Source organism: Atractosteus spatula, chromosome 3 (genome assembly GCF_055471065.1).
Source record: "Atractosteus spatula isolate fAtrSpa1 chromosome 3, fAtrSpa1.hap1, whole genome shotgun sequence".
Classification (NCBI taxonomy): domain Eukaryota; kingdom Metazoa; phylum Chordata; class Actinopteri; order Semionotiformes; family Lepisosteidae; genus Atractosteus; species Atractosteus spatula.
Genome location: NC_142708.1, coordinates 35,730,708 through 35,742,936, shown reverse-complemented (window position 1 = coordinate 35,742,936; position 12,229 = coordinate 35,730,708). Strand labels below are relative to the sequence as shown.

General features: G+C 36.3%; 1 protein-coding gene across 1 annotated transcript in view; it reads right to left on the bottom strand.

The window, feature by feature from the left end:
* The window catches only part of itga2.2 (integrin, alpha 2 (CD49B, alpha 2 subunit of VLA-2 receptor), tandem duplicate 2), a 58,031-nt gene that overhangs the window by 21,622 nt on the left and 24,180 nt on the right, over nt 1–12,229 (bottom strand). The window contains exons 8-17 of the mRNA XM_088910297.1: nt 9,744–9,894; nt 8,386–8,551; nt 7,193–7,269; nt 6,046–6,184; nt 5,560–5,705; nt 4,212–4,355; nt 3,633–3,836; nt 1,856–1,986; nt 897–1,060; nt 275–426 (exon numbers count right to left, since the gene is read on the bottom strand). Coding sequence (XP_088766423.1) covers nt 275–426; nt 897–1,060; nt 1,856–1,986; nt 3,633–3,836; nt 4,212–4,355; nt 5,560–5,705; nt 6,046–6,184; nt 7,193–7,269; nt 8,386–8,551; nt 9,744–9,894 — 1,474 coding nt within the window. The remainder of the gene's footprint in view (nt 1–274; nt 427–896; nt 1,061–1,855; nt 1,987–3,632; nt 3,837–4,211; nt 4,356–5,559; nt 5,706–6,045; nt 6,185–7,192; nt 7,270–8,385; nt 8,552–9,743; nt 9,895–12,229) is intronic.

Here is a 12,229-nt window from a genome sequence, read left to right as displayed (position 1 = left end):
GCTATAAATATATATTTCAATAGATATACAAAAAAAAGACTCTTAACCCAGACTCCTATCAAATTCATCACCACAAACTCACACTGTCATCAAAATACCACTAATTAGGCCTATGTGAGAAAGTGTACCTAACCACCACCAATTACCTAACTCCCACACAGCCTCTTTATAGTCTGACCTGCTACATCCACTTCAAAGGCATCTTAGAATGGAACATTTATTGTATAAATAAATATTATTTGTCACAATTAAGTAAAATTATTTTTTCCCTTACCTGAACATACACTGTATATTTTTCACAAATGTCTTCACTCTGAATGTGAACATTTTTCTGCCAAAGCCGTTCACTGTTTTTGAGGAACAAACCTCTTGAACTCACTCGAGTAGACTGGAGATCTGCATCAAGTGTTAAGTTGTACTGTATGGCTAAAAAGGAAAAAAATTAAATATAAAATTTAATTAAATTAATTAATTTAATTTAATTGTAAAGAACCAAGGACAGAGCAGGAGTGAGATAAAATGCTGACTATTTGAACAGTGTGAGTAAATAGTTAAATAAAACAAGAGGGCAGAGCTGGAAACTACAGTATGTGGATGTGCATTTAAAATGGAAGACAGGGGGCTCTTGTTTACCCAAAGGGTTGTGGGAGCATGTAACGAGATACCCAGCCATGTTGTTGTCGTTAATACCCTACTTTTTTTAAAGAAGCAGCTGGATGAGATCCTTCATTCAAATAGCTACTAATTTACCAAATGGGCTTGATAGTTTGTAACCTTGCTTCTGTTCTTATAATATTTTTGTATGATTAACAATAAGTTTATTTGAAAAAAAATCTTATATAAATATTGATAAACAATGTTATCCCTTTCAAAAAGTCAGAACAATGTGCTCTTACCTACAGGACCAATGGGTGTTTTGGGACTAAACAAAGCCCTGAAGCACACTCTGGTGTCGAAACAGAAGAGTTTTCTCCCATTTATGTCACAGTTCTTGTCAAGAATGCTGATTTTATCGGGTGTGAAAGTTGTGTTTACATTTACCGTGGCTAGTCGTCGTGACCTAAAATAAAATTGACATGATAAAATGTTGTAAGTAGCCTTTTTGCATGAACTCACAATTGCTGAAATAAAGACTATGTATAAGACATTGGAAATAAACATAAACAGTACTTTGGAAATGCTACATATATATTACTAAGTGGCATCAAAACACAACATATTTACAACATTATAGGTTTGCACTATGTCCTGTCTTGGCTATATTATAATGTCTATTGTCTGAATTTATTGTCCATGTCTGTTTGTCATTTGTGCATCTTTATTTTTTTTTCTTTTCTCTTTCTCTAATGTTACTAGGTACAGCTGAACGAGTAAGCATTCCAATACACTTGTTGTATATGGTGAATAAAGAAATCTTGAAGAATCTTGTAAATCTTGAAAGGTTCCAATACTAATTTGTCATTCAATACTAATTTGTTTTCAACGCCTCTCAGTACATGATCTTTCATATGACTACATGGATAAAACACCACTTAACACATGGGTTAGCATTTCATTGGTCAATATAACTTTTTTGGCAAAAGTCACAATACTGGAACTGAAATAATCTACAGTAGCTCTTTAATATAAAATTTAGATGCTGCTCTTCTCTTTGCTTGCTCTCTGTAATAAAAGCTAAGAAAAACTCCAGCTCCTGTAATTCATGGAAGCTAATCGAAATATCTGGTAAATCTCATTTAACACCCTTGTAAAGCAGCAGCTCACAGCATTTGTAGCATTTGCAGCATGTGCAGCATGTGCACTGAAGAAAAATGCAAATGACATTACAAGAAACATAAGCACAGAAGTAACTTACCAGAGTTGAATCACATTCCCATAAGCTCCAACAGACACATCTGGGATTGTGTCCTCGTTCAAATCTCCATAGGCATCAAGGGACCTTCCAAAGTACTGCAACTTTGGATCTAGTTCAGATCCTAAAATTTTCTGAAAGCAACATTTGCAGTGTTACATTGTACATTACAAAAGCTGAGAAAAAACAAAACTAAACATTACACTCTGTTACACCAGCAAACAAGGGCTTCGCAGTGTTAGGGCATTTAACTCCAGCAACATGTATTCAATTCCCGCCTCAGATGCCTGTTTGTGTGGAGTCTGCATGACCTCCCATGAGTTGACATGACTTGCTATCTAAAAAGCCTTTGAAGAAGCAATGACTCCCAACACATTCATCTGTGCTGTTAAAATTAACTTGTGCTTTTTTGTTTCTGAGATATATATATTTTTTTGGGGAGTGATGCCACTCAGCCCATGAAATTTAACCCTGGACAAACAGCACAAACTGCGTTTCCCAATTCATTGGTTTATGCCTGTTTGTTTTGCTAAAAGCAGTGCTTTGCTTTGATTTTTGAGATTTTAAAAATTCGGTTTTAGGGAAGTGATGTTATTTCTCCTAAATAATTTTATATTCAAACTGAATCGGAGGAGAAGGATCTGATTTTGGGAAAGCACTTCCCACAAAATAGCCCCACCTTGGGTAATAAGTATTTTTTATAGTTTATAATAACCATAGCTTGCATAAATGCTCTATTGTTGGGGGAGTTGATTGATGTCACACCCCTCCAAAAAAAGCTACAGTATATAGCTCAGAAAAAAAAGAAGAACTGATACCATATCTCTCAGGTCTCAAAGACTCAGCGCCTCCCTGCAGCCTCCGGGGAGGTTGCAGGCCTGCGTTGCTGTCTGTGAGGGATATGCTTCCCCTACAATCAGCACTGATCATCCTGTAGGGAGCAGTGCTGTCTGTGGGGAATGTTCCTCTCCTCTGTGGGGAATGCTCCTCTCCTCCAATCAGCACCCAATACTCCCGTACAGGTCGGTATTATTGGGACATGACAAGTCGGGACATGACTCCTCGAATCAGCACTGATCCTCCAGTACAGGGCTGTGCTGTCTGTGAGGGACAACTCTGTCCTCCAATCAGCACTGATCCTCCAGTACAGGGCTGTGCTGTCTGTGAGGGACAAGACTGTCCTCCAATCAGCACTGACCCTGCAGTAATGTGTGGAAGATCGTGTTGTGATGTGTAAGAAGACAAGTGCTTGGAAGGAAATCTGCCCACACATCCTCATGCTCCCCCATAAGCAGTCAAGGGGTTCATACGGTAGTTGCAGTCCAAGATGTGAAAGAAAATGGCTTCTGGAAAAATTAGCCTTGATTTGAGCGTGTGTGCGTTTGTGTCTCTGTGTGTCCTGTGATGGACTGGAGTCCTGTTCAGGCTTTATCTCTGGCTCCCCTGCGACACTGAATTGGATGAGGATGGAATGCTATTGAATTCATTACAATAAAATTGTCCCAAGTATTTAATGAATAAAGTAAAGGGACCAAGAATGGCACTGAGCTGAACTGGAGAAGGCCTGTTTTTAAAGCAATTTCCAATTTTGTATTTTCTTGAAAAGCAATATTTTGTACTCTAAAGATTAAGAAAGAAAAATGACTAATTATCATTAATGGTAATTAAATTCAGTAGGTCAAGTCAACTTGACAGAAGCTGGTTCCTTCAATCCAGAATATTTAGAATACTGTACTAACATAATTTTAAAAAGCTTAGTTATTCAACACACAGCCCTCACCTGTGAAGCCTGTTTCCGTATAGTTATTTGCTCTCCATTGTATATGTAAATGACGCCCCTGTTATCATCTTCTAATGGAGCCCCCACTATAACATCATTGAATCCATCTAGGTTCAGGTCAGGAACAGCAGTAATGGCCATACCAAAGCGAGCATTCTCAAAGCTTGATGGCCCTTGCAGGAAGCCTTGCTGGCTTAAAATGCCCTAGAAATAATAACAAAAACATTAGCAATCATTAATTAAAAATTAAAAAACAACAGCTTTTATTAACACACTAAGTGCAAGTCTTTTACAAAATCTTAATATGTACATCTCAATATATAGTGCTCAATGATGTGTTAAACATTAAATCATGTGTAAGACATACTGTATGACATTTCTTCTATGCACATCAAGTGCTTGTTTGTTTTTGACCGCTTCCTTTCCTGAGTGGGTACACTTGCCGATGGACTGTGCAGTGCATACTGCCGGAAGTGGCAAGAAACATGATAGCCACAAGGATTATAAAAAGTCCATTAAGTACTGTACTTTCATTTTTCTAAAATAGGTCTGCACTGCAAACAAAATTACTTGCTTCACCTTTGTAACAGAGAAGACATACACCTTTCCCTTTTCTTTTTTCAAATCACTCATATACATGGGAGCACCAACCAACAGCACATCTGTTCTGGAGTCCCTGTTGACGTCCACTGAGCACAGGACGCTACCAAAATAGGAACCAATCTGGGAAATAAAGACAAATTAAAGTTCACACACAAAATTACAAAATGTATGTTTTTGATGCTGTAAACTTTCAATACCCAAGATTTTCTTAATCCAACAATAACAACTACAAAAAATGTAATCAAATTGCAGAGTATTACCATCAATATTATTATGTTGTGGATACTGTATATTTCTGCAGTGTTGCAGTTAATCCTTTTTTAACATTTTATTTTGGCTTTAACTTTGAAAAATGTATTCTTGTATGATCTTAAAACTATCCTCCAATCTTAAAAAAGGAAAGCATACATTTTGTATAGTTTGTCCTCTTACTAATTGCCTTAAGTGCCAAAATGCCTTAAAAACAATGAGAAAATAAGGATATATATTATCAGATGACACATTCTTTCACATTATGAACTAAGAACATGTTGTAGTAGTTCAGGTGGGTAGCTGTGTCAACATGCGTAGACTGCAAAGGAACAAGTAATAGGTTTATTCCATGCTGAAAAAAAGAAGTAAGAAAACACAATGTTTCGGCCATGGAGCCTTCTTCGGGTGTGAGAAAGACAAGGCAGTAAGCAAAGGTAATGTAGTGGGAGAACAAAGGCTGGGAGAGAGGAGGAGCGAGAGGCGGGAGCAGGGGACAGAAAGAGAGGCCAACCAAGACGTGTGAAGTCAGAATAGGTGTAGAGAGGTGTGAAATGAAACCTCCAATGAATGGAGAAAATTTAGAAAAAAAGGGGGAAGGTATGATCCTAGCTGCAGGATAATTTTGGTTTCTGTAGTCTTTCTGATGTATGAGTTTGGAAAACCGTCTTTGAGAACACAGACGGAGAGATTAGAGTGGTCATGGCCGTCAGAGGTGAAATGGGAAACAATTGGAGAGATCTTTAATCTTAATAGCCCTAACGTTCTCTGAAGCGGTCTCCGAGTCTCCTTCTTGTTTCTCCAATGTAGATGGTTGGGCATTTACTGCAAGAGGTTCAGTAAATAAGGTTGCTGGAGATACAAAATGCCATCTGGGTGATCCAGAAACATGTTGTGTTGTTTGTTGTTATTTTTACAGCCTTTCACAGCCAAGTTATATACTGTAAATTATCATAACACTCTTTATAATGTGGGAGTTGCAGATTCTACTGTATATCATATGATGTAAATGTTAAAGAGTAGGAGAAAAAGATCGTGCACAATCTTTTCAAGAAGAAGGGGAACATCTGCTCACCTGTTCTCCTCTTTGTGAGTCTATAACTTTAGGCTGGTGCTGACTGTCTATGTTGTAAACAACCACTTGACCGGTGTGATTGGAACGAGGAGCTCCAGCAACATAGTACTCAGTATTGCCTTCAGTCAGTGTGGTCACTGAATAGCCTGATCATGCAATAACACAAATACAGTTAAGTATCAGGGGAAAAGTGTGCAAATCACAGGACAAACATGCAAAATGAATTCAATCAACATGATAAACTTAAATAAATTCAAATCTAGTATAACATCTGAGTTTTTATAACCAAAAGTTTCATTTCAACTTTAGAATTCATATATCTGAATTAGGTTCCTTTTTAAACATCATGTCACCTTCTGAATGATAATGAAAAATAGCTACATGTACTGTATATAGCACAAAATGGTTACACTACATTTTGTATTTAAAGCAATATCATGAAGTGATGAAAAATAAATAAGAGAGACTTAATATTAAGGGGATTACCAAGCAAAGAGCTGTGGTTTCTGTCTTCAAGGATTTTCTCAAATGCTTGCCGGGGAAAAATGTCAGATTTCTGGGCAGTGTGATGAACAACAGTTCCACTCCATGCATAGGCTCCTACAGCACCTAACATCATGACATCCTGTGGAGGAGGACTACTGATAGTGACAGTGAGGAGACTCAGAATACCTGTCCATTACTTAAATCATAATTTTTCTATATTATAAGAGATATTTTATTTTAAGAAATATTGTAAAATAATCTAAAGAAATGCATACTCCAATGCTTATTCAATGTTCTTGTGTAGTGTTAAAGTACAAGACTTTGAGATTCAGCCTCATTGTAGTGAGGTATCTAACTTTAAAGGACACAGTTGTTGGGAGTCTGAGATCACAGTATGGTACTGTGGAGGTTATTTTTAAGTATGCCAAATGTGTCTTTGAACATATTAGACACATCTAAAAGTGGAATGATACCTCACCATTTCCTTCTTCTTTTTAAAAATATTTTGTCTGAAAGAGGGTTTTTCCTTCAACTAAGTTTTTTTATTCTAATTATAATTATATATCTTGTTATATGTTCTGCTATAAATATAAATGATTAATGCTGACAATTCCAATTTAGCAGTGAACATTCATACGTTCCTTGCATTATCTGAGTCAGAAAAATTTGTTTGATTAAGTAATGTCAGATTTAACTCTTAGTATACTCCAAAGCCAATGGTTTTCTATTAATCAATAGAAAACTGTTAAGCCTGCTCCTAAGAAAAAAAAAACATTCTTCAGTATTCCTTTAAAAATGAAACATATCCAGTCCAGAGTGATATTTGGCTACATACTGGAGGATGTGGCCTCTTCTGATAGTATATATTTTATTTTTAATTTCAAAACAAGGAAGTAAAATCACACCTACTGTACATTGTTATCAATACTACAATGCCTTAGGTTATCAATAAAATTGTATTGCATAATTGTACAAAGGTAATAATCCGAAAAGCACAATTTATTTTCAAGGAGTATTTATAACTTATTAAGTTTAATGCAAAAATTTTAGAATATGTTGAACAGTCATATTAATGGGAAAAGCATAATGTAAAAAAAGCCCCTGCTTTAAATCTGTAGTTGTTTACACAGCTAATAAATTATCCTACCTGTTTGTTGGAATAGTGAGCACTAAATCCAACTTGCGACATTTCCATTTGAAAATTTTCACCAACCTTTCCAGTTCCTAGTAAAGAAATAAAATACAGTTAATAACAAGCGACTTTGATTTCACATTTGTGTTGTTTTGTTTCCAATACAAGCTCCTGAGGAAATAGAGGGCAATCAGTGGGAATAAATAACCATCTTTGTGCCTGAAAATTTACAGATGTTTCAGTTTTTCTAGAAGTATACATTCACAAATGTATTCAGAAATGTTATTATTAATAATATCAATAATTAATTAACATAAATGTGTTAGCAAACGTGAATATTGTCAATGGCAGAAGTAAAAACAAGTTTTAAAATGAAATCATATATATATTTATAATTATAATCTAGAATAAAAAAGTGGTATTAAAAAGGCCACTGAAACATGCAGTGAAATGTGCAAAAGGGTCTGCGTTTTATCCCACCCAACACGCAAGTTATACTTTTAACAAATTGTCTCTTGGTGTGTTCAGTGCTTTCTTTATGTGTTGCTTAATTGCAGTGGGGGGAGGGTGTGTGGTGGGTGTGTGGAAGGTTTAGGCTGCAATTGAATTTGCACTCTCTGTTTCTTTCTTTCAGTAATTAACCACTGGGGAACTGCAATGCTATTTTTATATTTTGGGGTTAGAAACAATCAGCATTGATGAGTGCATTTCAAAAGTAAAAGTTACACAATAACTTGTAAAACTCCCAATTTACTTAACAAAGTTAACAACATTTGCAGGTATGCACAGCGCCATATTATATGCTTCACAATGAGGCAAAAAACTTGTGACCTGAAGTGGCCTTATTACATTATAAAGAAGCAGGCTGGTGAATACGTCTCTTTTACACCAATAGAAATATTGCTCTCGACTTCAAGATGGTTTTACCGATAAATGAGCCTTACTTGTTAGGGTTAGGGTCATACGATACATCGCATTACATTAGTAATTACACTGACTATTAAACAGGAAGGGCCGTATCACGTCACAATTCACAGGAACTCCCGCTCTTGCCTATGGTGAGACCAGGCGTTTGCAACAACATGGAGACTTGCAGTACTTTCACAAAGTTCACAATTTTGTGCTGAATTCAAAATTTGCTATTTTTTTCTAAACTGTCAATGAATTTATACCAGAAATCCTTTAGTGAGTCATTAATTTTCACTCACCTTCTATATTAAAGATTCGTTCTCCAAGGGTCCCTGCAATTTCTAAGAGGGCTTCTTCAGCTGACACATTGAAAAAGTACCTCTCTGTTGGGGTACTGGCAATAGACTTGATTTCATCAATAAGATTTTTGGTGTCAATATCATTTCTTAAATAATATCCTAAGACCTAGAAAAAGGAACCAGAAATACAGGTATTTTGTAAGGCTAAAACATGACTGGAATCAATATGAACAAAAAATAAAAACAAGCAAATAAAAACGTGTATGGACAGACCTGATCTTTATGGCTTTATTGCATAAACATTAATTAACCGCTAAACCAGATTAAATTAAAGATAGCATTTTATTATTTTATTCATATTGCACCAAAGTTTCAAACACATTTTATGTTTAATCCATATCATACCCTATGTTCACAAGATTAAAATATATATCGTATGCACCAGTAATTCTAATCAAGTGTAAGTTGATTGCATTGGGTCTGAAGTATTCAGACCTGTGACCTCAATATTTGATGGAAGTCTTTTTGGGGAAAGTCTTTAACAACTTTGTACACCAGTTTGGTGCAACATTTCACCATTGCACTGCAGATTAGCTCAAGCAAGTTTTCCTCTAGCGTTTTCCTGTTCTGTCTATTTTTCTTCAGTCCTAACAAGCTTTCCAGTCCCTGCTGATTGTAAGCATCCCCATAACATGAATCTGCGAGAAGAATGTATGACTGTAATGAAGGTACTGACTGGGGAATGTTCTGTGTCAAATTTCACACCGCATTTAGATAAAAAAAATCCAGTTTTCTCTCCGCTGAGATCATCTTTTTTTTTACACTACTGCAGGATCAACCAGGTGCCCTGCTAGATTGAAACACCATGTTAGAAATGAGATGGGTTTCCCATTCTGCTTTACAGGCCAGCTTTCTGAAGTAACCAGGACATTTTTGATATGCACCTTTTTTCCCATCTCAGCCACTGATCTTTTAACCTCTTTCAAAGTTGTCATTGGGGTCACAGTGGCATCCCTAATCGGCCTCCTCCTTGCTTGGCTGCTCAGTTAGGCAGTCATTCGGTGATACCTTGCACCTTTCATTTCTTGATGATTGAATAGAATTCAATATCTTTATCCCTGAGTTGTTTTCAAATTATCTGCATAATCCAAGATTTACTAATCTTACTTGTTGTTGACATTCTTTTTTTGTGGTACAATGTACCACACCACTGATTTAAAAACAATCTTAGATTGATCCTATCTCAATTTATCACTAAACCAAGTTATTTTTGTTTTGTTGGTACAGCCCATCCTCTGATTCTGTCACACAAAGTGCCATTAAAACAAAAGCAAATGTTCAGAAAAATGTCTCCTTACAGCAATTCCAAACCGGGTGATTTTGTCTTTCTCACATTTCCCAATGTATTCATCTCTATAGAACTTGTCATGGGATTCTCCATCTGTCACAACCACCATCACTTTTGCAGCCCCTTGACGTCCACCATTTCCAGGCAAAAAAGCTTGTGACCTATCAAAGACACCATAAACAATTTCAAACTGTGTATAAGATGTACTGTATATGGGTTAAAGAAACCATTTGAAATTGATTTCGTATAACATTATCAGCTAGGCATAAGGTTTTTCATTTTGATTTTTTTTAAAGTAGAAAATGAACTACAGACACTATAGTTTAACATACAAAATAAGGTTTTGAAATGTAAGAGGATTCTGTATACTTTTAATTCCAAAGCAAATAATACACTTTATTAACACATTTTATGATCCCTTTAGAATACCTTCACCAGAATTTCCTTTGTGAAATGCAAGCTATTTTTTTCAATCAGCAGAATATGCATTTTGTATTAAAAAATAAGATAAAAAAGACCTGCAGCAGTAACTCTTTACAGTGGTCCAAGATGACCACTATGTTTGTTGTTTTATTGCTCCATCTGAGTTCTTAATCACAGGTTATTATAGTATTCTATTTAAAGTATAATTTAAAATCTGTTTTAGCTCTTAAATGCTCAAATGTTTGCTGTTGACAATTTTTACCCATAGAAGTGTTCATTGTGAGTGGTCAAGCTCTAATTCAAATCTTTCACTTTAAAAGAGTGCATGCATAATTTGTAATACAACAAAATGGCATCAATGGAAGGGTACAGTAAATACATTTGCAAGGCAGTGAATTTTTTTTTGTTTTTGGTGATAGGCATACTCTGTTACAGCCACTGAATTATGCATAAATGAAAACAAATTTACTAATTTCCTGTTCACACAGTGCTTCTGATTTGCTAGAATGTACAAAATGACCCCTCTCTCAAAGCAGTTCTGCATGTTGACTGCATTGAAAGCTGTAAACTGAGTGACTGGTAGTTTTCAGTGCAGGATAACTTGTCTCTGATCACATTTGTTGTATTATTCCTTTATTATTTACAGAGCACTCAAACGTGAATCATTCCTTTTCAGTTTTGTCTCAGAGCAATGTTCTCATATCATTCAGATATATAAATATTGACAACAATGACAACAAAAAGCTTAATGTGCAAATGTACTGCTGGCTTTACATGTAAATTGTAATGGATATAAAGCCCTGTAGTTTTATAAGAGACCTTATTCTCTTGACTATTGTGCTTCCTGTAGCCATTACTTTTGGGGCTGATTTCACCATTATTTCACCATTATTGCCTTCACTGAACTTTTGAACTGGGACTGGACTATGAGTGTGGTTCCCAGCAAGAACAGTATGCTTCAGTCTGAGGTGGGAGTTCTGACGGGGATTAAGGACTCTGTAACCTGGCAATGGGAGGCCATTGAGATATATAATAACACTGAGTCCAAACAGGAAGAAAGGATGCCTCTGGAGTAAGACAGCCAGAGTTGCTGGTAATATAATGCATACAAAGTCCTGTCAATGAATAAGGCACTAGTTGTTGACATTCTGTTCATATTTGCTTCTGTATGTGTGAGTGTATCAGCATAGGTGACCACTGCAGCGTGCTGTTAGCACAGGAGAGCTGAAGTTATGAGCCCACGGCACTCATGCAGCACCAGGGGAAGAGAGGGGATGTGAGTCGACGAAATCCTGGAGAGTTTCTGGACCTGTGACAAATGGGAGTCTCTCCTGTATCTGGGAAGCCTCTCTCTCCACTGGGGGTACCCCAGTGCCCCCTTGGCAGGAGGGATAAATTAAGGCAGGCTCCTGCCATTCAGTGTTTCATTTGGATTTTACTGTTAACATTCTCTCTTGCTGTATGCTGTAACACCTCTTCCTACTTCATTCCTGTTTTATAGCTGTCAACATCAGCAAGTTCTGCAGTTCTGCACTTTAAAATCGCTGCTGTCCAAACAAGTTACTGACAACATAGGCAATTGGAGGCATATTTCAAAACTAAAAACATTTGTAACGTGTTGTGGCAGCACAATTAAATAACCATTTCTTGGTAAACTGTATTAACCTCTTCAATCAGGTTTTAGGCTGCTCTACAGCACCAAAACAGCCCTTCAAGGTTGTTAAAGAATTTCAGACTTGGAGGTGGTCTCAAACCAGTCTCTACTGGATTTTGATATGATGAACCTTAGTGTAGCTTTTGCTGAGCTAAGGCTCATATTCCACATTTCTCTGAATGTGTCAGGATGTGGTATAACTAAGGCCATGTAACTAAATTCTTCACATCAAAAAATAAAATTATTTTTATTTTTGCATTTGATGTGGATAGTCCAAATATAGCTATCTGTGGTTTAAAATTTCTCATACCACACTTTTGTGCTAACATTTGAGCTGCATGTCCATTGTGTTACCAAAATAACTTTTATCTTCAGAACACTTTTAACTCTTTCACATAGACATTAGGATATTGCTTTTG